This window comes from Bos indicus x Bos taurus, chromosome 15 (genome assembly GCF_003369695.1).
Source record: "Bos indicus x Bos taurus breed Angus x Brahman F1 hybrid chromosome 15, Bos_hybrid_MaternalHap_v2.0, whole genome shotgun sequence".
NCBI classification, from domain to species: domain Eukaryota; kingdom Metazoa; phylum Chordata; class Mammalia; order Artiodactyla; family Bovidae; genus Bos; species Bos indicus x Bos taurus.
The window spans coordinates 21,912,466-21,936,779 of NC_040090.1; the positions used below are offsets into that span (position 1 = coordinate 21,912,466).

Below are 24,314 nucleotides of genomic sequence, written 5' to 3' on the forward strand. Positions count from 1 at the left end.
TGATGGCCAGGACTCACAAGTGGAGTTTGGGGGCACTAGGCTGATTAAAAGGAATCCGGGGGAACCACCAGTGTTTCCTACACTCTGTCCCAGTCTGCTCTTCATAAGGGGCTCTGCTGAGGACCTTCAGTGGCTTCCCATCACATCCAGAATAAAAGCCAAACCCCTTATCCTGGCCGACCACCATCTGCCCCTTTCTACCTTTTAGCTTTATCCATACACATTCTCTCCTTGTCCAAATTTCTTTACTGTTCTTTCTCAAACACACCCAGCTCATTCTCACCTCAGAGAGTTAGTGCTTGATTTTCTCTCTGTCTGAAATGCTCCTTCCCTGAGACTTTCATCACTAACTTCTCATCATTCTGGCCTCTCGACTCAGATGTTCCCTCTTCAGAAAGGCCATCCACTGTTGTCTCTTGCCAAGAGTCTGTGATCTGTACAAACTCTTCTGTCCTTCTCACAGCTGCCACTTGATGCCTTGAGAAGTGAACACCCAATACATGTCATTGAATGAATAAGCATTTGCTTCAGAGAAATAAATAAGAGACAAGGGTTCAATATCTCCCTGCGATAGTGAAAAGCTGTGGAAACGGTGGAAACAGTGACAGAAATAAGAGATGTGAGGGTGCATCAACTTGTACAAAAGGATGTAAAACTTTTTTTCAGACATTTTGATCTTGAGGATATTGTGGAAAATGCAAGATAAAGACAGAACTGTGTAATGATTTGGGGTATAGTTTCTATAACTGAATTCATATTCTAGCACAACCACCTATAAGCTGCAAGATATTAGGCAAGTTATTTAATTTCTCAATACCTCAATTCACTTGTAAATGAGGATAATGATATAATTGTATTACAGTCCTTCCATAAAGTCATTAAGAGGACTCAGTTCAGTTCAGTCACTCAGTCGTGTCTGATTCTTTGCGACCCCATGAACCGCAGCACACCAGGCCTCTCTGTCCATCACCAACTCCCAGAGTCCACCCAAACCCATGTCCATTCAGTCGGTGATGCCATCCAACCATCTCATCCTCTGTCATCCACTTCTCCTCCTGCCCTCAGTCTTTCCCAGCATCAGGGTCTTTTCCAATGAGTCAGCTCTTTGCATCAGGTGGCCAAAGTATGGGGGTTTCAGCTTCAACATCAGTCCCTCCAATGAACACCCAGGACTGATCTCCTTTAGGATGGACTGGTTGGATCTCCTTGCAGTCCAAGGGACTCTCAAGAGTCTTCTCCAACACCACAGTTCAAAAGCATCAATTCTTTGGCACTCAGCTTTCTTTATAGTCCAAATCTCATGACCACTGGAAAAACCATAGCCTGGACTAGATGGACCATGTTGGCAAAATAATGTCTCTGGTTTTTAATATGCTGTCTAGGTTGGTCATAACTTTCCTTCCAAGGAGTAAGCATCTTTTAATTTCATGGCTTCAGTTACCATCTGCAGTGATTTTGGAGCCCAGAAAAATAAAGTCAGCCACTGTTTCCACTGTTTCCCCATCTATTTGCCATGAAGTGATGGGACTGGATGCCATGATCTTAGTTTTCTGCATGTTGAGCTTTAAGCCAACTTTTTCACTCTCCTCTTTCAGTTTCATCAAGAGGCTCTTTAGTTCTTCTTCACTTTCTGCCATAAGGGTGGTGTCATCTGCATATCTGAGGTTATTGATATTTCACCCAGCAGTCTTGATTCCAGCTTGTGCTTCCTCCAGCCCAGCATTTCTCATGATGTACTCTCCATATAAATTAAATAAGTAGGGGACAATATACAGTCTTGACGTACTCCTTTCCTGATTTGGAACCAGTCTGTTGTTCCATCTCCAGTTCTAACTGTTGCTTCTTGACCTGCATACAGATTTCTCAAGAGGCAGGTCAGGTGGTATGGTATTCCCATCTCTTTCAGAATTTTCCACAGTTTATTGTGATCCACACAGTCAAAGGTGTTGGCATTGAGAGGACTAGATGAGTTAAAACCCGTAAGTCATATAAAACAGTTTCTGGCTAATAGCATTATTTTGAATGGAATTTCAGGAGTTCTGCACATAGGGCAGACAGTCAAAACCAGGGCTGGGGTCTGGGAGAGACTAATGCAGCACATACAGGACAAGATTTAAGGGGGCCCTCACTTCGATGGTTGTGTGCTTGCTCCACCCTGAGCATGTTTCCCCAAATTTTGCATCTTTGGCCCTTCACTTGCCTCATCCAAATCCTGTCCTGGGCGAAAGAATCAAAGAGAAAAATGGTTTGTTGGTAAGACTCTAAATCCAGTACTTGTCATACCTCCTCCATCTGGCCTTGGTGGGAATGTTTTCTTGCTATTACTAATCTCTTGGTTGCATCACTGTCCTTTTGTTGCTTTGTGGTCTTTTCCATCACTTACATAACCAATTCCCCGCAGTCTGTCCCTCTTCTCAAGTACTCTGAGTGGATTCTGTTTTCCTGGTTGGACTCTGATGGCTCAATATAGTCCGCTGCTGCTAAGTCGCTTCAGTTGTGTCCGATTCTGTGCGACCCCAGAGACGGCAGCCCACCGGGCTCCCCCATCCCTGGGATTTTCCAGGCAAGAACACTGGAGTGGGTTGCCATTTCCTTCTCCAATGCATGAAAGTGAAAAGTGAAAGTGAAGTCGCTCAGTCATGTCTGACTCTTCGTGACCCCATGGACTGCAGCCCACCAGGCTCCTCTGTCCATGGAATTTTCCAGGCAAGAGTACTGGAGTGGGATGCCATTGAGCTACATAATAAGCATGGGATTTCAGGGATGCAGGAGGAGAAGCCAACATTTATGGAGTGATTTCAGTGTGTTCGGTACTTTTCCTTGTAAGATAATTAATCCTCATCAGGTGGTGGAGTGGAGCCCACTGCATACTTTGTAGATGAGAAATCAGAGACGCAAGGAGGTGTAACTCATCTTGGGCTCCTAAGTAACAGAGCTGAGATTCAAACCTGGTTTAAAGGTTTATACCCTTTAAACATCTGGAGGGTCTCCACATTGTGGGTACACTCCTATCAAAGTACAGGAATTTATTTTATTTTTTTCCCAGTGAGAGATGCTTTTTATTTTCAGAGAGATACTCACCATTAGTAGTCTCCTTCCTCCTCCTCTGCCTCCCCTCTTTCTCATTTTCCTTCTCCTTTCTTTCTTTGTTTGATGAAATTCACATAACATAAAATTAATCATTTAAAGTGAACAATCAGTGGCATTTAGTACATTTTCAGTGTTGTGCAACCACACTATCTATTCCAAAGCATTCCCGTCATTCAAAATATTCCCCTTATCCATTTGTTTCTCCCTACTATCTCCTCTTCTAGCCCCTGGCACACATCTGTTTCAATTCTGTTTCTGTGGAGTTACCTATTCTGGATAGTTCTTATAAATGGAATTATACAGTATATATCCTTTTTTCATTTATTTATTTATTTTTGACTATCATTTCTTTTTCTTTAACTAAAAAGATTTTATTGGAGTATAGTTGCTTTACAATGCTGGGTTAGTTTCTGCCTTACAGCAAAGTGAATCAGCTATCCGTGTACACATATCCCCTCTTTTTTGATGCTCCTTCCCATTTAGATCACCACAGAGCACTGAGTAGGGTTCCCTGTGCTGTACAGTCGGTTCTCATCAGTTACCTATTTTATACATAGTATTGTATAAATGTCAATCCCAATTTCCTACTCCATTCCACTTCTCCTTCCCCCTTTTATATCCATAGGTTCTCTACATCTATGTGTCTATTTATGCTTTGCAAATAAGTTCATCTGTACCATTTTTCTATATTTCACATATATGTGTTAATATACTACATTTGTTTTTCTCTTTTTGACTTACTTAACTTTGGGTGACAGTCTCTAGGTCCATCCACATTTCTGCTAATGGCACAATTTCATTTTTTATGGCTGAGATTCAAGGGATTAGATTTGGTAAACAGAGTGCCTGAAGAACTATGGACAGAGGTTCATAACATGGTAAAGGAGGTGGTGACCAAAATCATCCCCCAAAAAATGAAATGCAAGAAGGCAAAGTGGTTATCTGAGAAGGCTTTACAAATAGCTGAAAAAAGAAGGGAAGCAAAAGGCAAAGGAGAAAGGGAAAGATATACCCAAATGAATGCAAGAGAATAACAAGAAGAGATAAGAAGACCTTCTTAAGTGAATGATGCAAAGAAATAGAGGAAAACAATAGAATGGGAAAGACTAGATATCGCTTCAAGAAAATTGGAGATATCAAGGGAATATTTCATGTGAGGATGGGCATGATAAAGGACAGAAATGGTAAGGACCTAACAGAAGCAAAAGAGATTAAGAAGAGGTGGCAAGAATACAAAGAAGGACTGTATAAAAATATATCTTAATGACTTAAATAACAATGATGGATTGTCACTCACCTAGAGCCAGCATCTTGAAGTGTGAAGCCAAGTGGGCCTTAGGAAACATTACTATGAACAAAGCTAGTGGAGGTGATGGAATTCCAGCTGAGCTATTTCAAATCCTAAAAGATGATGCTATTGAAGTGCTGCACTCAATACATCAGCAAATTTGGAAAACTTAGCAGTAGCCACAGGACTGAAAAGGTCAGTTTTCATCCCAATCCCAAAGAAGGGCAATGTGAGTTCAAACTACTGTACAGTTGCTCTCAGTTCACATGCTTGCAAGGTAATGCTCAAAATCCTTCAAGCTAGGCTTCAACAATACATGAATTGAGAACCTCCAGAGGTCAAAACTGGACTTAGAAAAGGCAGAGGAACCAGAGATCAAATTACCATCATTCCTTGGATCACAGAAAATGCTAGAGAATTTCAGAAAAACATCTACTTTTGCTTCACTGACTATACTAAAGCCTTTGACTATGTGGATCACAACAAACTGGAAAATTCTTAAAGAGATGGAAATACCAGACCACCTTACCTATTTCCTGAGAAACTAGTATGTGGGTCAAGAAACAACAGTTAGAACCAGACGTGGAACAAGAGACTGGTTCCAGTTTGGGAAAGGAGTATGTCAAGGCTGTATTTGGTCACTTTGCTTATTTAACTTGTATGCAGGGCACAGTATTCAAAATGCTGGACTGGGATGAATCACAAGCTGGAATCAAAGTTGCCTGGAGAAGTATCAACAGCCTCAAATATGCAGATACCGCTCTAAAGTCAGAAAGTGAAGAGAAACTAAACAGTCTTCTGATGAAAGTGAAAGAGCAAAGTGAAAAAGCTGACTTAAAGCTCAACATTCAAAAAAACGAAGATCATGGCATCTGGTCCCATCACTTCATGGCAAATAGAAGTTGAAAAAGTTCAAGCAGTTACAGATTTTATTTTCTTGGGCTCCAAAATCAGTGCAGATGGTGATTGCAGCCATGAAATTAAAAGATGTTTGCTCCTTGGAAGGAAAGCTATGACAAACCTAGTTAGCATATTACTAAGCAGAGACTTGACTTTGCCAACAAAGGTCCATATTGTCAAAACTATGGTTTTTCCAGTAGTCATGTACAGATGTGAGAGTTGGACCATAAAGAAGGCTAAGTGCTGAAGAATTGATGCTTTTGAATTGTGGTGCTGGAGAATACTTTTGAGAGTCCCTTGGACTGCAGGGAGATCAAACTGGTCAGTCTTACAAGGAAATCAACCCTTAGTATTCATTGGAAGGATCGATGCTGAAGCCGAAACTCCAATACTTTGGCCACCTGAAGCAAAGAGGCGACTCAGTAGAAAAGACCCCGAGGACAGGAGAAGAGGGTGGCAGAGAATGAGATGGTTAGATAGTTATCACCAACTCAATGGATAGAAGCCAATGGCACCCCACTCCAGTACTCTTGCCTGGAAAATCCCATGGAGGGAGGAGCCTCCGTGGGGTCACTAAGAGTTGTACATGACTGAGCGACTTCACTCTCACTTTTCACTTTCATGCATTGGAGAAGGAAATGGCAACCCACTCCAGTGTTCTTGCCTGGAGAATCCCAGGGACAGGGGAGCCTGGTGGGCTGCCATCTATGGGGTCTCACAGAGTCAGACACAACTGAAGTGACTTAGCAGCAGCAGCAGCAGCAGCAGCAGCAGCAATGGATAGAGTTTGAGCAAATCATGGGAGATAGTGAAGAAAAGGAAAGCCTCACATGCTGCAGTTCATGGGCGCAGAGTTGGATACGACTTAGCAACTAAACAACAGCAACAAAAGTGTTCCCTTGTATATATATAGTACTTCTTCATCCCTTCCTCCCTTGATGGACATTTAGGTTGTTTCCATGCCCTGGCTATTGTATATAGTGCTGCAGTAAACATTGGGGTGCATGTGTCTCTGAATTATGGTTTTCTCTGCGTATATGATGAGGAGTGGGATGGCTGTGTCATAGAGTAGTTCTATTTTAAGTTTTCTAAGGAACCTCCATACTGTTCTCCCTAGTTACTGTATCAATTTACATTCTCACCAATAGTATAGGAGGCTTCCCTTTTTTGCACACCCTCTCCAGCATTTATTATCTGTAGACTTTTTAATGATGGCCATTCTGACTGTTGTGGGGTGATGCCTCATTTTGATTTGCGTTTCTTTGTAATTAGTGATGTTGATTATGCTCTTTGACTTAGCCTAATATTTTGTGGATCATCTACATTGTAGTATGTATCAGTACTTTATTATTTTTATTGCTGAATCACATTCCTTCATATAAAAAATATATATATATACACACACACACATATATATACCACAATTTATTTTTCCATTTATCCATCAGTAGGGATTTGGTTTATATCTGTAACTATTGTGAATGGTGCTGCTATGAACATACATGTGCATACATACAGTTATTTGACCACCTGTTTTCAATTCTTTCAGGCATATATGGTCTCATTAACTTCTATTTATTTTTCTAATTCTAATTCCTATCTATTTAAGATTATTTAGTTGCTAAGTCATGTCCAAGTCTTTGCCATCCATGGACTATAGCCCACCAGGCTACAGTCCTCTGTCCTTGGGATTCTCCAGGCAAGAATACTGGAGTGGGTTGCCATTTTCTTCTCCGATTTAAGATTACAAAGTGATAAAATATGTCATTAATTTCTGTGAAGTTTTTTCTCTTCTTTAAATCTTAATCATATTTATAATCTCCTAGTTTTAATTTATTGTCTAAGTTTTGCTTTTATTTCTGCTCACTGTATGTGTGTGTACATGTATGTATGTGTGAGTCTGTATATGTTGGTGGGGAGAGAGAGGGAGAGAGAAAGTTGTTTGAACATTTAATATAGCCATTCTGGGACCTGAAAATTGTTTACAACCACTGGCTCATGTTTCATATCAGTACTATCAGATTGTATATAAAGTCCCATTTCTAAGTTCAAAAGGTCAGGCTTCTTTCAAGGTAAATGCTAATAGCAAAGAGTTATTTGGAAATTTGGGCAAATAAATAAATGCAGCTACTTTCAGTTATATGCAAATAAAATTTTGTTTCTCTTATTAGGACAGATAAGCAGATGAGGGAGGAATCATCATATTTTTGTAATTTATGTGAACAGAAAATATAATCTAAAATAAATTGAATGCACAAATAAACAGCTCAGGTGCAAATTATTTATTTGTGAAATGAAACCTCTTGAAAAGAGAGGAATGCTGACAGCAACTTAGTATTGCAATATACTGCACTTCTATTCTTACCCTTACATTTTCAAAGTCATACATAGTAATTTAGTTGCACTCCCATTAATATTAGTGGGAGTTTTGAAACTTATATTCATGCACACATCTTTGAAAATGTATGGGTCAAAGTAAATTGTTAATGAAAAACTGGGTTTCATTTTTAGTGAAATAGTTTCAATCTCTTACCAAAGATGTCCTAGAAGGCACCTTCATTCTAGTCACAAGAGAAGAATTATGTATAAGGCTACTATTTGGAGGTCATCTTCTTTAAAGCAACATGGTTAATAATCATATTGAAGAGGAAAAAAGTGTTTTCCCACCCTTAAAGAACACAAAAATTCAGGAGCCATGTTGTTTAATAGTAAGCAAAGGATCTTAGACCCTTTCATTGGACGCTTTCAGCTCAGTGCACGTGATCAGTGATAGAGGCATGCTAAGGTGAATTTTAATTAGGACTAAATTGTGGTATTACTCTTTCATACCCTGAGCATCTGTTCCCTTCAGAAATGATGATTTATGCAGGCTATCAGAGCAGACAGCTTGCTACAGCTTATGTCACGGTTAGTGGGAAGCTGGTGGTAGCATTTTAGGAAACCAGCATCTAAATGGAGACTGGCGGGTGTATACAATATAGGTAATGGGGGGAGGGGAAGCATGATGTGTCCATTTTTAATTTCGAAGCCAAATATTGACTTGACTTAAAAAAAAATCTCTTCTAGACCATCTGTTGTTAATGAAGAAAGTAACTTGGACAATGAATGGGCTGATGCTTCCTACTGATGTCAAAAGACGGAAAACCAAGCCTGTTCTTTCTATTAGAATGCAGAAACTTATTGAGAAGACCTCAGCCCGAATTCTGCTCTTTAAGAATGGCACGGGGCAGGATGGGCATGAGATTACAGTGGGAAAGGAAACAATGAAAAAGGTAATCTTGTATTAAATATTGAAGTAAAAATTAAATTTCAGAGTTTTTATGGCTCTTGAAATGTGTTTTTTCCTTCCGTATATCACTGTCAGCAAATAAACTGGAATATTAAGGAGTCATTATATAGAATGCAAGAATTCAGCTGGCTAGAAGTATGTTTATTGCACTTACAACATAATTTACTTAAATAAAGCAACAGCATCTCAGGAAATAATTTGGCCAACATACTTGGCCATTTCCTTAGGTAAAAGTTATGTTTACACTTGAGGAGACATTCCAGTTGGTTATAATACTTTACAGGGTATTTAGGGTGAAGTCAATTTAACTAGCTTCAAAGCTCAAACCTGCTCCTTTTCATTTAGAAGAGTAGTTAAAACCTAGAAGCCCCTCTGCTCTTCAAAGTAATCAATGACATCTGAAATAGCAAGGATTCAGTTTAAAAGTATCCATATGCATTTTAAAAAGTAAATCTGGGTAGGACTAAGAAAAATCATGTAACAATTCAGCAAACTTTAAGAAACAAATTTTAAAGTATTGTCATATAAATGCATTTTTTTAAGAAGGTGCTTGTACTTCCCAGGTCTTTGATATTTAAAAATACAGAGAAACTAATGGGAATTTTGGTGGGGGTGGGGGGGGAGTCTTTTCATTCAGATAAGGATTTTTCAGTGAATCTTAAAGTAGCTTGAAAATAATAATAAAAACAATGAAAATTTATTAAATATGGATTAGAGAGACAGTGAAACATAACCAAACTAGTTAGGTTTTAATCCTAGCTTTGTCATTCACTATCTATAAGACCTTTTATAACTTACTTTGAGTCTCAATTTCTTTATCTGAAAACTAGTGATAGTAATACGCCTATCTGATAAAATTGATGTTAGCGTTCAGTGTGGTATTATGTGTGGAGTACAATGCCTGGCACCCAGAAAGTTCCCATTAAATTCTTATCTTGCTATTCTCGTTGTGCTTGTGCTGAGTCGCTCTTTGGTCTCTGACTCTTTGTGACCCCAACGGACTGTAGCCCCTGCCAGACTTCTCTGTCTGCAGGATTCTCCAGGAATCAAACCTGTGTCTCCCACACTGGAGGGGGATTCTTTACCGTCTGAGCCACCAGGGAAGTCCAAGAATACTAGAGTAGGTGGCCTATCCCTTCTCCAGGGGATCTTCCTGGCCCAGGAGTTGAACCGGGGTCTTCTGCACTGGAGGCGGATTCTTTACCAGCTGAGCTGCCAGGGAAGCCCATTTTTCTCTTTAGGACTTATAAATACACATCTAATAGAATTTATTTTTCTTATTAATGGGAAACATTTATTGTGAAATGAAGATAGCTATAAATCATTTTGTTATACCAGAATATTTTCAAAATGAATATTGCTTAAAACAGGTGAATAGTTGACTAGATATTTGAAATTTTTATTATTGAAGTATCTATTTCTTCATCTACTTATTTTTGTAGTTGTTTTATAACTACATCTGGGTAAGAATATTTACTAAGGAGCTGGGAAACTGGATTTTATTTCCTTCTTATCTGCAGATTTGGATTATAAGTGAAATAAGGGATATTACACACCAGAGCAAATTGCTAAGGCAAGTTGTAACATCTTCCCTGGAGATTTTGAAAAATAGAGAATGCGGACATCTCTTGGATTGTTCAAATGTAGTTGTTCCTGGAGATGGAAGCTAGATTAGATAACCTCTTGAGTTCAGTTCAGTTCAATCTCTGTAATTCTATGCCTCAGTGGTAAAATTGGGGTAATAGTCACTCTTACAGATTACATGTTCTTAGATGAAAGGTTGAGTATAAAACAAAAATGTCACTGCTGTTTTGCTTTTTGACGTGAGAGGTCAATTTATTTAAAACTGGGTGTTCAAAGAATTCTTTCACTTATTTTTTTCTAAAGTTTGTAAAATTTAGAGAACTTTCACAATTTTTATAAAAGTCAGAACATGATTCAGTAATAAATGTATTTGTAAACATTTGTCTCAATATTACTTTTAAGAATGCGGTAAAAGAGAGAAGGCAGTTAAATACTGGTGTTGGTGTTGATAGAACTTTTTGGAGGGAAAATAAGGCTAGCTAATTATTTTTTGACTAAAATTTAAATTTTGAAAGCTTTGTTGATAATCATAGGGCAATGCCCATTTATCAATTAATACCAGATCAGCAGTAGGACTAAAAAGGTGGTATAGTCATAGGAAATATGTAAATTATTTTCTCTTTTATGATAAAATATTAGGAATATCAGGGACTAATGGCTATTTTTAGATTATTGCTAAGTAATATAAAACTGAATTAAAAAGTAAAGGACTCTAATATGGTGAAGGTTACTGCAATGAAATGAGGGAGTTATATAAGATGGGTGATAAGATAGTTGGAGCTTAAAAGTCCTCTCTGATACTCAGAATGGAGTCAAGGAGAAATAACTGTATTTCAGTAATAGATACATAATCAAAATGAAGGTTAAAAGATTAGCTAATTAAGAAGTTTCAATGAGGGCAAAAGTGATATCATTCTTCTCTATAATCTAGAATATCAGAATGATGGTCCATCCCCTTGAAATTGGAATCATGTGGTTTTAGAATTACTTTGTATGATTTTAGTAATCACACAGCACCCACTACTATGGGCATTGGCTAAACATTATCCACGTGTTGGAAAAGATATTAGGAAAAATTTGTGGGCACGAGTGCAAAGTAAATGGAAAATGAAAACTGCTTTAGATATATAGCTTTTTGAGGTTAGCATTGTGGTAGATAAGTTTTATTTTCCCTCAGTTACCTCCTGGAATCTTTGTCATAGAAGTGGTATTAAGCTGTGCAAATTATTGTATTATCCAGGACGTGTGCTCAGTCATGTCTAACTCTTTAAAACCCTATGGACTATAGCCCACCAGGCTCCTCTGTCCATGGGATTGTCCCAGCAAGAATACCGGAGTGGGTTGCCGTTTCCCCCTCCAGGGGATCTTCCTGACCCAGGGATTGAATCCATGTCTCCTGCCTCTCCTGCATTAGCAAGTGGATTCTTTACTACTGAGCCACCTGGATAGCATCTCCTTTATGAGACATCTTTATCTTTTTCTCAGCAGTTAATAATTATATTTTATTTATTTGTTTTTTTTCTAGTTTTCTGTGTTCCATGGCATGAGATTACAGTGGTGGAAAGGATGAAAAAGATAATGAAATCAATGAAAGAATGTAAAAAAAGCCATGTTCTCTCACTCTCCAGTTTGACCTGATTATTCCCTATAACCACCCTAGTCCCTTCACCATCAACCTGGAGATTATCTTTTTCTCTCTCCTTTCTTGGGTGCCTCTCTCCTAGTCCCCCTCTATCTTCCTTTACTCTATAGTGCACATAATGCTAGTGACTTTCTGAATCAGAATCATCTGGTCTGTATGTTAAAAATTCAGACTTCTGGGCCCCACTCCAAGCCTATCAAGAATCTCTTGAGCTTGGGAATCTGAATTTCAACAAATGTCTCCAGATGTTGCCTAGTCCCACTAAAATTTAAGAACTCTTGTTCTCTGGTGTTATAAAACCTCAAACTTACAAATTGATGGAAATTTTCACAGTCTTCTGTTTGTTCTGTATTTCCTTTTCTCATGTGGTACAAGAGAAAGATAAGCTGTGTGACAGGAAACAGTTTATGGGAAATTAAGTCACTGGTTGCCATGAGAATTAGTACAAGGAGTTCAGAAATCATGAAAAGGAAAATGTCAACAAGTTAGCAAGATGGGAGTAGTATATGTATAGTAAGTCTGACTTAGAAAAAAGTAAATTTTCCCTTAATACTTGTATGTAAACATATTTCATTGCAGTGATTTTTCCCTGTTACTACTGAAAGATCACGGAAGTATTGAGGGAATTACTCACATACGACAGTCAGGATATAAATAAATAATAGACTTTATCAAATGCCTTTAAGTCAGAGGAAAAGTTAGGCTTCTATGATATTTACCATTTGTTAGTTTGAAAAATAGCTCAATAAACAGCAACAAAAAAAAAACATTAAGAAGTTTAAGAAAGATGCTTGGGACTTCCCTGTTGATCCAGTGGCTACCAATGCTCACTCTCAATGCAGAGGGTGTGGGTTCGATCCCTGGTCAGGAACTAGATCCCACGTGCTACAACTAAGAGTTTAAGTACCACCTCGAATGATCTTGCATGCTGCAACTAAGATTTGGTACAGCCAAATAATTAAATAAATAAAATATTTTTTAAAAGGAGAGGTCCATTTCAAGTATAAATTGATGCAAACATTATGGAAAACAGTATGGATGTTTGTTTAGAAACTAAAAATAGAGCTACCATATTATCTAACAATTCCATTCCTGGACATATATCCAGAAAAGACAAAAATTCTTAATTTGAAAAAATACACGCACCTCAGCATACCTAACAGCACTACTTACAATAGTCAAGATATGAAAAAACAACTCGAGTGCCCATCACCAGACTGGGCTTAAGAAGATGTGATATATTTACACAAGGGAATATTACTCTGCCATGATAAGAATGAAATATTGCCATTTGCAGTGACATAGGAGAAGGCAATGGCACCCCACTCCAGTACTCTTGCCTGGAAAATCCCATGGACGGAGGAGCCTGGTAGGCTGCAGTCCATGGGGTCATGAAGAGTCAGACATGACTGAGCGCCTTCACTTTCACTTTTCACTTTCATGCACTGGAGAAGGAAATGGCAACCCACTCCAGTGTTCTTGCCTGGAGAATCCCAGGGACAGGGGAGCCTGGTGGGCTGCCGTCTATGGGGTCACAGAGAGTCGGACACGACTAAAGTGACTTAGCACCAGCGGATGAACCTAGATAATATCATAATAAGTGAAATCAGAGGAAGATAAATTTTATTACATATGGTATCACTCATATGTGGAATCTAAAAAATAATACAAATAAATCTGTATACAAATAGAAACAGGTTCACAGACGTAGAAAAGAAACTATGATTACCAAAGTGGAAAGGCAGGTTGGGAGGGATAAATTAGGAGTAGGGGATTAGCAGATACAAACAAATATTCATAAAACAGATAAACAGCAAGGATTTACTATATAGCACATATTATAATATCTTATAATAACCTCTAATGGAAAATAATCTGAAAAGATATATATAACTGAATCATTTTTATATATACCTGAAACTGATACAATATTGTAAACCAAGTGTACTTCAATTAAAAGAAAAAAAGGAAAAGCCCATATAGTTAAAAGAAAAATACAACATACAAAATTCCACAGCATGACTGTGGAATGTTCACATACAAATCAGTAGCTATAACAGAGATTTTCCACACAGTGTGAATTAAAGAATTTAGAGAACATTTTAAGAGATTCAAAAGCTAGCACCTGGAGTAACAAAATTTGATTAAGGATGTTCAACATGGATTCCGACAGGAGAGGTCATGCATAATTATTTATGTTGGAAGTTCTTTACAGAATTTTTTATGATATATGAGCAAAAGCCCATTGATACTATTATTGCTTTAAAAATTAGTCTATTATCCATACCAGGGTTTAATATCAGATTAAAAAATAAAAGCAGAATTTTTAAAAATATAGAAATTGATAATACAGTTTATTCTCAAGAGGCCATGGATTGCCAGTTGTCTTCTATTTATGTAGTGTGAATTTTAGGGTTATATAATTAAAATATCTCAGAACATAATAAGTGATTATTTGGCAGCCAGAATTTTTTTTTGCATGAAATCATAAGGAGGGAGGTGGATTTCCTTGGCTAAAATAAAAACAAATGATAACTTTCAGTCTAAAGATTTATTTATATTACAGATGGTCATTAAGAACAGTCTTTATGCTTTAACTCCCCTAAACAGTTAAAACATAAACATGATATTAAATCTGAAAAGATAAATTTATTTTTGTTTTTTATTAAAATTGTACTGACTTTTATACTTCCTTTTTTTTATCTTGATACATTTAAATTGCTAAGAACATATAACAATAATGGTTAAATTGAAGCATTAATTAAATTAGTTTTTCATATATACGTTACCATTAAGGTATCCTTGTTGAAGCTTAATTTCTGGACATTATAATTACAGAATTTTATGAAATAATGCAATTTTATCTAATAATCTAACTACTGGACTATTAGAAAAATTGCTAACTTAGAAAATGGTGACTTAGGTAAGTTAACTGCCATAACCAAAGTGGATTAACTGGAATAGGCTAGGACTAGAATCCATTTTCGGACTTGAAGAACATTATTTTTTTTTGTTATGTGAAACTGCCACAAATATACTTTGGTCACATTTCAATTCCTATGGGTTCTCACCTAAAAATGAGCTGTGCGCTATGTGTGCTAATTTGCTTCAGTCATGTCCGACTCTTTGTGACCCAGTGGACCATAGCCTGCCAAGCTCCTCTGTGCATGGGATTCTTCAGGCAAAAATACTGGAGTAGGTTGCCATGCTCTCCTCCAGGGGATCTTTCTGACCCAGGGATCAAGCCCGTGTCTCTTATGTCTCCTGCATTGGCAATTGGGTTCTTTACCACTAGTGCTGCCTAGGAAAATGAGTTAACATAACCATTAACAAAATTTGAGACATCTGTTTACAGTCATAACAGATAATCTAGTACTAGACTAGCCATCCCATTTTAAATAACTGAAAACTGCACAAAAAATACAAGACAGCTATGTTTAGACATTAGACAACTGGAAGCACCAGACTACCATGCTGGAGAGAACAGGAAAACTGAAGTGTATACAATTTACCTTATCTTTATACCTAGAGGCAATTTTTGGACTCGGTCTAGGGAGAGAGAATCCAAGAAAAGCACAGTGGTCTCCACAAGACATCAAAGTTCGGGGAGGCTGAAATGGCTGTAGTATCGTGAAATGCCACAGATGAAGGACATATTTAGAGAAAAGTTCCCAGATTTGCCTAGGGCCCTGCTTGTATCTTGGCTAAACACTAAGTTACTCATGGACAGAGTAACTCCACAAGACCTGGCACAAGCATATACCAGGGAAAGAGCTAACGGAGATGTAAAAAGGAAACAGCTGTGGCAGTATGTGCAGGCTAGGGCGACATTCTTATTTTGATCAGTCGGAGGGAAGGAAGTTTATTGAACTTGTAGGGGGTTCATGAAGAGACCAGAAAAGTTAATTGTGGATCCAAAAAGATCAATAAAAGCTTAGGAAATGCAGAAGAATTGGAAGGTCAAATTAAGATGTCTTGCACTACCTCATTTCAACATTTATTCCAACATTTATTATAAAGCTAAAATAATCAAGACAGAATACTGTTGGTATTGGGATACATATAAAGTGCAATGAAAGAAAATGGAAATTTCAGAAATTGACCCACACATACAATAGCAAATTAATCTTGATAAATCAGTGAGAAAAAGACAGTCTTTTTTTGACAAATATTGCTGAAAATTAGATATTTGTATGATAAGAAATTACTCAAATCCATACTTCATCAAAGAGTAAAACTGAAAAAATTCCCAGAAGAGACTTTTTTTTTTAACAGCCTTGAGGTAGGCAAAGATTTTTTTAGCTAGGCTAAAAATTCTGAACTAAAACAAAATGAAACAAAACTTATTAAATCTACTTTACCCAAAATTTTAAACCTTCTGCCCTTCTAAAAACAACAACAGAAATGAAAAATCTAGCCACAGACTGGAGAAAAAATATTCAGAAAACACATATCTGACAAACAATGTGCACTCAGCGTGTATATGTGTGTGTGTGTGTATAAATCTCTGCTAATAGTAAGAAGGCAAACAGCTCAATAGAAACGATCAAAAGATTTGAACACTACTAAGATACCTAGAAATAAACTATAGCACATGAAAAGATGCTCAATGTTACTAATCATCAAAGAAATGCTAATTAAATCCACAATGACTTACCACTGCACACAGGTTAGAATCAGTCAGTTCAGTTGCTCAGTAGTGTCCAACTCTTTGCGACTCTATGGACTACAGCATGCCAGGCTTCACTGTACATCACCAACTCCTGGAACTTACTCAAACTCATATCCATTGAGTTGGTGATGCCATCCAACCATGTCATCCTCTGTCATACCATTCTCCTCCGCCTTCAATCTTTGCCAGCATCAGGGTCTTTTTAAATGAGTCAGTTCTTCACATCAGTCCTTCCAATGAATATTGAAGACTGATTTCCTTTAGGATGGACAGGTTGGATCTCCTTGCAGTTCAAGGGACTCTCGAGAGTCTTCTCCAACACCACAGTTCAAAACCATCAATTCTTCAGTGTCCACCTTTCTTTATGGTTCAACTCTCACATCTATACACAACTATTGGAAAAACCATAGCTTTGACTAGATGGACTTCTGTTAGCAAAGTGATGTCTCTGCTTTTTAATATGCTGTCTAAGTTGGTCATAACTTTTCTTCCAAGGAGCAGTCATCTTTCAGTTTCATGGCTTCAGTCACCATCTGCAGTGATTTTGGAGTCCCCCAAAATAAAATCTGTCACTGTTTCCACTGTTTCCCCATCTATTTTCCGTGAAGTGATGGGACTGGATGCCATGATCTTTGTTTTCTGAATGTTGAGCTTTAAGCCAGCTTTTTCATTCTTCTCTTTCACCTTCATCAAGAGGCTTTTTAGTCCTTCTTTGCTTTCTTCCATAAAGGTGGTGTCATTTGCATATCTGAGGTTATTGATATTTCTCCCGGCAATCTTGATTCCAGCTTGTGCTTCTTCCAGTCCAGCATTTCTCATGATGTACTCTGCATATAAGCTAAATAAGCAGGGTGACAATATACAGCCTTGACATAGTTTCCTGATTTGGAACCTGTCTGTTGTTCCATGTCCAGTTATAGCTGTTGCTTCTTGACCTGCATACAGATTTTTCAAGAGGCAGGTCAGGTGGTCTGGTATTCCCATCTCTTGAAGAATTTTCCACAGTTTGTTGTGATCCACACAGTCAAAGGCTTTGGCGTAGTCAGTAAAGCAAAAGTAGATGTTTTTCTGGAAGTCTCTTAGTTTTTTGATGATTCAACGGATATTGGCAATTTGATCTCTGGTTTCTCTGTCTTTTCTATCCAGCTGGTTAGAATCGGTAAAATTAAAAGACTGACAATACTGAGTTGATGAAAATCTGAAATAACTGGAAATCTCACAGATGACTGATGAGAATGCCAAATGATGCAACCACTTTTAGCTATTAATACTTAGTAAGAACAAAAAGTAAATAACAGGTGCAAATTCAGTCAATTTCCTGGCATCTTCAGATTAAAAAAATGGTTATAATATTTATTATAAGTTATTGCAAAATGTTTGTGTTAAATAGAAAGTCTTATCAAGTACATTTTATTATGTGTTAATTCATTGAAAACTTGTAATGTATTTGACAGTTTTTCAGTTAGCAAACCAAAGTATAATAACTGATTCCTTTTCTCAAAATATTTATGATAAATTGTAGTTCTCTTCTACTGAGCAAGTAGAATTAATTTCCAGAGGTGAAATATTTTTAGTAAATTAGTGAATTAATTTCATAGTTATCTGTTCATTTTCACAGCTTGCTAAATTTCTTCTTAAATTCTTCTTTGGGTTCTTAAATAGTTTGCTTCTTATGTTTATATAGTGATTACTGTTGCAATCTGTTTGCCATGCTAATAATACTCACTGAGTTGACAGAAACAATGTTTCTCATTTGAGGAGATTGAGTCAATTTTTTTTTCTATTGGTTAGGAGAAGGCAATGGCACCCCACTCCAGTACTCTTGCCTGGAAAATCCCATGGATGGAGGAGCCTGGTAGGCTGTAGTCCATGGGGTCGCTAAGAGTCGGACACGACTGAGCGACTTCCCTTTCACTTTTCACTTTCATGCATTGGAGAAGGAAATGGCAACCCACTCCAGTGTTCTTGCCTGGAGAATCCCAGGGATGGGGGAGCCTGGTGGGCTGCCGTCTCTGGGGTCGCACAGAGTCGGACACGACTGAAGCGACTTAGCAGCAGCAGCAGCAGCAGGATGACTTTAGCTGCAAATAGTAGAAAATACTCAAACAGATTTAAGCAAAAAAGAAGCAAAAAATCCAGAGGTAGGGAGTCTTCATGCATAGTAGGACAGGATTCCAGTTATATTCTCTATAGTTTTCTGGATTTTGTTTTCTTTCATATATTGTTAACAGGATGGCCACTGCACAGACTGGTATCAATTTGTCCAGAGGCAGAAAAGGATCATCTCTTCACTATGAGTGAAGAAATGTTTCCCAGAAGCCCCTTCTTGTGTCACATTGGCTAGAAATAGATTATATCTATCCCCAGATCTGGAGAAGGCAATGGCAACCCACTCCAGTGTCTTGCCTGGAGAATCCCAGGGATGGCAGAGCCTGGTGGGCTGCCGTCTGTGGGGTTGCACAGAGTCAGACACGACTGAAGTGACTTTGCAGCAGCAGCAGTGGCATCCCCAGATCATTCACTGATAGGGAGCATGGGATCACCAGAATTGACTTATACCAGTCAAAATAATTATAGCCTTCCTCGAGTCAAAAGGAGAAAGAGTGAACCCTTATTCAAAATCAGGACAGCAAGGATGAGGTGGAGAATGAACATTGGGTAGGCAACTCAAAGTATTACTTCAAATGTAAAGAGGTTTTCTAATTTATTTTCTAAGGAGAGTACAGGTTCAGTGCTCTGATACTAAAAAAAATTAGTTTTATTTGAAATAGTTTTTCTGGAATTACACATACTTTAGTTACAGCATAATTTTATAGCATTGATCAGAAATTTTATTTGCTACTTTTATCAGACTTTTAATAACAATGTAAATTTAAGATGAAATGATTTTAAATTAGGCATATATTAGCTTTCACTAATTCATTAATTTGTGATATTTTTATGAATAAATCTGCCAAGCATCTGGATTTGAGGATGTGAAAAACCGTGATCTTGTCCTCAAAGTAAAGTTGCTCAGTTGTGTCGGACTCTTTGCGACCCTATGGACCGTAGCCTACCAGGCTCCTCCATCCATGGGATTTTCTAGGCAAGAGTACTGGAGTGGGTTGCCATTTCCTTCTCCAGGGGATCTTCCTGACCCAGGGATCAAACCTGGGTCTCCTGAATTTCAGGTAGATACTTTACCGTCTGAGCCACCAGTCTAGTGATGGAAAAAGTGTTTATAAAATGATCAAATTATTTAATATGAAATAGGTGACAGGGAGGTCTTCTGAGAAGAGATAAGCAGAGAGCACAGCATATGAAAAGATTCCATGGCAGGGTGAGCAGGATAGATCCCATGAATTAAAGTTTTAACTTATGAGGGAGAGAGTAGCCTGTAAAAAACGTTACAGATTTTTGCCTTTTTCCTCCAAAGAACTGTAAGAAGTCATATAAATGTTTTAGTTAGGAGTGGAAGAAAGGGTACTGGATTTATTTTTGGAGAGATTACTTTGGTGTTCAGTGGAGGACAGATTGGGTGGGCCAGGGAGATGCAGGGAAACTATTTGCTAAGTATTGCCAGAGTCCTAGTGACAGATGATAATAGCCTGGACCTCAGGAATGGGAATGGAAATGGTTAAGATTTTTAGAAGATAAATCAACAGGCCCTGATAATAGCTTGGATACATGGTCTGAAGGGAAGTGAGATGTTAAAGGTATCAAGGATGATTTTGCAGTTTCTGGTTTGCATAACCAGATAGAAGGAGGTATCTTTTCCTATGCCTAGAAGAAGACTAGGCTTGAAGCAGAAGAGATGGGATTCAGTCTTGGACATGTTGACTTTGAGGGATCTTTGATCTGTTTGAGTGAGATAATGAACAGGTAATTATTTGGTCTGAAGCTCAGAGAATTTCAGGGGTAGGCATACCAATTTGGAAGTTGTCAGTGTATAAATAGAAAATGAAACATTGGAGCATTGATTAGATTGCCATAAGAGAGAATTTAGTGTGAAGCAGGAAGAAGGCTAGGACTACCTTCAAAAACTTCAATTAATGAGTAGAGGAGGATGAACCTGTAATGAGAAAAAAAGGCAGGAAAAGAATTAGTGGATTATCATATTTCAGAATTCAGGGAATAAAGGGATTTAAAGAAAGAGGAAGTTAACTCAAATGCTATTCAAAGATTGAAATAAATGAGCATGAGGAAAATGTCCTTTGGGTTTGTCAATGTGGTAGTCATTGTAAATCTATGTGATTTGTTTGTTTTGTTTGTTCAGTAAGAAGGTTGGGGAGAAATTAACCAAGAAATAACATTGTAAGTAACACCACTTCACAAATTTGAGGTTGTGTGAAGTAAGGGACTAAAATCCTAGCTTTTGAGAGAACTCTGAGAAACTGAGAGAACTCAGAGGAAAGCTTGTTTTCTTTTAAAGGAGGTTGATGGTCTAATCACTTTTGTTTATCATGGGGAGAGTTTTCAGAGTGTGCAAAGCAAAGGTCTTAGAAATGGATGAAGGAGTTGAGGATACTGTATAAAGAGGAATAGATAGAACCTTAAGTGAATGATAATGCAATAGACTGAGAGTAGGAATACTTTTTCTGTAAAGGGTCTGATGGCAAATATTCTTCATTTTCTATACCATAAAGTCTTTGTTACAACCACTCAGCTCTGACACTTAGTGTGCAACCAGCCATAGAAAATCTATAAATGAACACCATGGCTGTTTTCCAGGAAAACTTTATTTATGGGCAGTGAAATATGAATTTCATATACTATGATATATTATTAAAGTGTGACAAAATGTTATTCTTCTTTTGATTATTTTTTAACAATTAAAAGCATGCAGAGTCTTCTCAGCCTACAAGCCATACAGAAACAGATTGTGGCCAGAATCGGCCCGTGGTGTGTGTAGGGTGCTGACCCCTGCTCTGGAGGATCTTGTGAAGGAGGTGTGTGTAGAGGGCTGAATCTGGGGTTACATTTCTGGGCAGTGACTCATAAAAAGCTATTAAGATTCTTCATCTTTGAGGAAGTCAATAGTGTTGGATCTGATGGTGTGTAGACTCAGCTCCGTGGCCCAGGGTTATGTTGAGCTAAGCACACTCTCTCACTTTTGGGTAGTACTAAACCAAACTCAGAGACTTTAGACTATGAAACCATACCACCTCTATGGTGGCCATTCCAACAGCTGCAGACTGCGCCAGATATGCTTGGACATGGAGGTGACTCCCCAAACTATAAGCAGATGGACTCAACTAAAAACAGTTTGTGGAAGATCTCTTCTCATGTGCTTGTCAAGAGGAGTTTAGTTTTACAGTGTAGTGGTTTTTAGATTTTAGTATCAGAAGAGTTCTCTATAGCCTAAGCTATAAGAAATTATCAAAAAAGTAATATTTTAACAAGCTTAACAGCTACAGATTAGTGGAAATGGTATTTTAATTAACCTTAAGATTACAGCAAGCTAACACTGTTAAATATTTTAAATTACAAGAATGACCTTACAAATAGGGGCTTCCTTTTAGGACTTTTGACAGAAATTTATATTGATACTAATTTACACCACTTTTAATTTGCTATGAGGAAATGATTACTGAAGGTTGGCAATGCTTAAACACTGCAAAGATCTTTCATCTTGAAAGTAAGAGAGTGGCAGTTTTGCTGATGCATTATTAATTTCTAATATATCTGATTTTTGAATGCCAATTTAAAAACTCATTTAACTCTTAAAACTTGGCTTGCACAAACATTATTACTGATGTTTTAGCAATGAAAGGAGAAGAATCTCTGAGTTAAAAAGCCATGTAATTTTACTTGGCTAATTTTTTAAAAACTCAAAGGCAGCAATATTTTAAAATCATCATTATTTTAGTTGAAGTAAAGGGGATTATCTTTAAATAGTTCATATTTTGCTTAGCTTAATTGGTAAATTATGATAAACTTTAGAGGATATTTAGATATTTGAAGCTCCACTAGTAACTGGGGAATATGGTTTGTACAAAACGGCTTCATTGCACTTTTAAATAATAGATTTGAAATTTTAATAAATTGAGAACTAAACGTAACAAATGGAAAGATGAACATGAGTTCATGAGAAAGAACATGAGTATCCTAAGGAGGGAGTTGCATCATTTTAGGGTTTATGAGACCAGCTATAGGAGCTTCCCTGGTGGCTCAGATGGTAAAGAATCCATCTCAGTGCAGGAGATCCCTGAATCAAGAAGATTCCCTGGAGAAGGGAATGGCAACCCACTCCAATATTCTTGCCTGGAGAATTCCATGGACAGAGGAGCCTGGTGGCTCCAATGGGGTTGCAAAGAGTCAGACACGACTGAGTCACTTTTACATAGGTTCTTAGTAATTTTCAAGGTGACTGGCTATGGAAGAATGCATTCTGAATTACCTCCTTTGAGTATTTTTGTCAATGAGGCAGGTAGTGGTGGTAATTGCAAAAGGATAATATTTGAGCACAGAGTCATATGGGAGAAAGTGATGAAAAGAAGAATTCTTCTAGTCAGACTGTGTTAGTTGCTAAAAATAGATCGATCCCATGCCAGTGTTTATATGTTCCACTCCTTTCTGTCTCAAGTTCCAGAAGAAACTGCGGTTTCTTTTCTGATGCTTTCTCTCTTGCATTTTTGAATATTGCTTTCTGAGCATCTTTAAAAAAGGTTTCAGTCCATTGGATGGGAGTCCTAGGTTAACTTGTGTGTAGTAGTCACTAAAGAAATTGACCCAAGAGATTAGGAAGAAAGGCAGGAAGAGGTTTGGAATTGCCACACTTGTTACCTTATTTGTTTGGGTAGCAAGGACCAGTCCCAGGTATGGGCAAGTGGACTAGAGAGAGGTAGGGGCCATTCTAAGTTAGGGAGCCTTGCGTTTGACTGATGAGGACACACGGCCTTGGTTCTCCACTGACACACTTCAAGTAGCGACACTGAGGTTAATGGATTTGCTCTACATGACAATGCTTACAGTCACTCACTGCAAGTGAGTACATTGCAAGTACCTTGTTATCTAACTAGGTAAAGCACTGATGTTGTGACTGTTTCCCTCATAAATTAGAAGGTTCAAGATTATTCCTATCACTGTATCTTTAATCATGAACATTCTTCTTGGTTTTGAGAGAGACAGCAACAATATATAGTTTTTGAAAAACTGCCTGAAGCTCTGGATTGCAGCTAGGATATAAGAAACACACAGAATCATGTAAATACCCTTGGGAGTACGTGGCATGGGGCAACATTATTGGTCATGTTTAAGGCTAAGATAAAGGCTGAGAATTTCTGATATATCCAGTTAAGGTTAGTTTGTCAAATTAAATTCATTGGTTAAATATTATTTGCCTTTTAAGTGCAACACATTACTAGATACGGCAACTCGGATGATAAGCCAAATCAGTCATGGTGTTTGAAAGTTGTTCTCCAGACTGAAAGAGAAGTACAGTTTTGCCTCTATATACACATTAAGCTGGTTTTAGAAAAGGCAGAGGAACCAGAGATCAAATTGCCAACATCCGCTGGATCATCAAAAAAGCAAGAGAGTTCCTGAAAAACATCTATTTCTGCTTTATTGACTATGCCAAAGCCTTTGACTATGTGGATCACAACAAACTGTGGAAAATTCTTCAAGAGATAGGAATACCACACCACCTGACCTGCCTCTTGAGAAACCTGTATGCAGGTCAAGAAGCAACAGTTAGAATTGGACATGGAACAACAGACTGGTTTCAAATAGGAAAAGGAGTACGTCTAGGCTGTATATTGTCACCCTGCTTATTTAGCTTATATGCAGAGTACATCATGAGAAACGCTGGGCTGGAAGAAGCACAAGCTGGAATCAAGGTTGCCGGGTGAAATATCAATAACCTCAG

At 37.8% G+C, this 24,314-nt stretch overlaps 1 protein-coding gene across 4 annotated transcripts in view; it reads left to right on the top strand.

Annotated features, from left to right (window-relative positions):
* Positions 1–24,314, top strand: part of DCDC1 (doublecortin domain containing 1) — a 471,483-nt gene that overhangs the window by 57,405 nt on the left and 389,764 nt on the right. For all 4 annotated transcript variants that reach the window (XM_027562739.1, XM_027562740.1, XM_027562742.1 and 1 more), the window contains one exon: positions 8,345–8,550. In XM_027562739.1, coding sequence (XP_027418540.1) covers positions 8,345–8,550 — 206 coding nt within the window. The remainder of the gene's footprint in view (positions 1–8,344; positions 8,551–24,314) is intronic.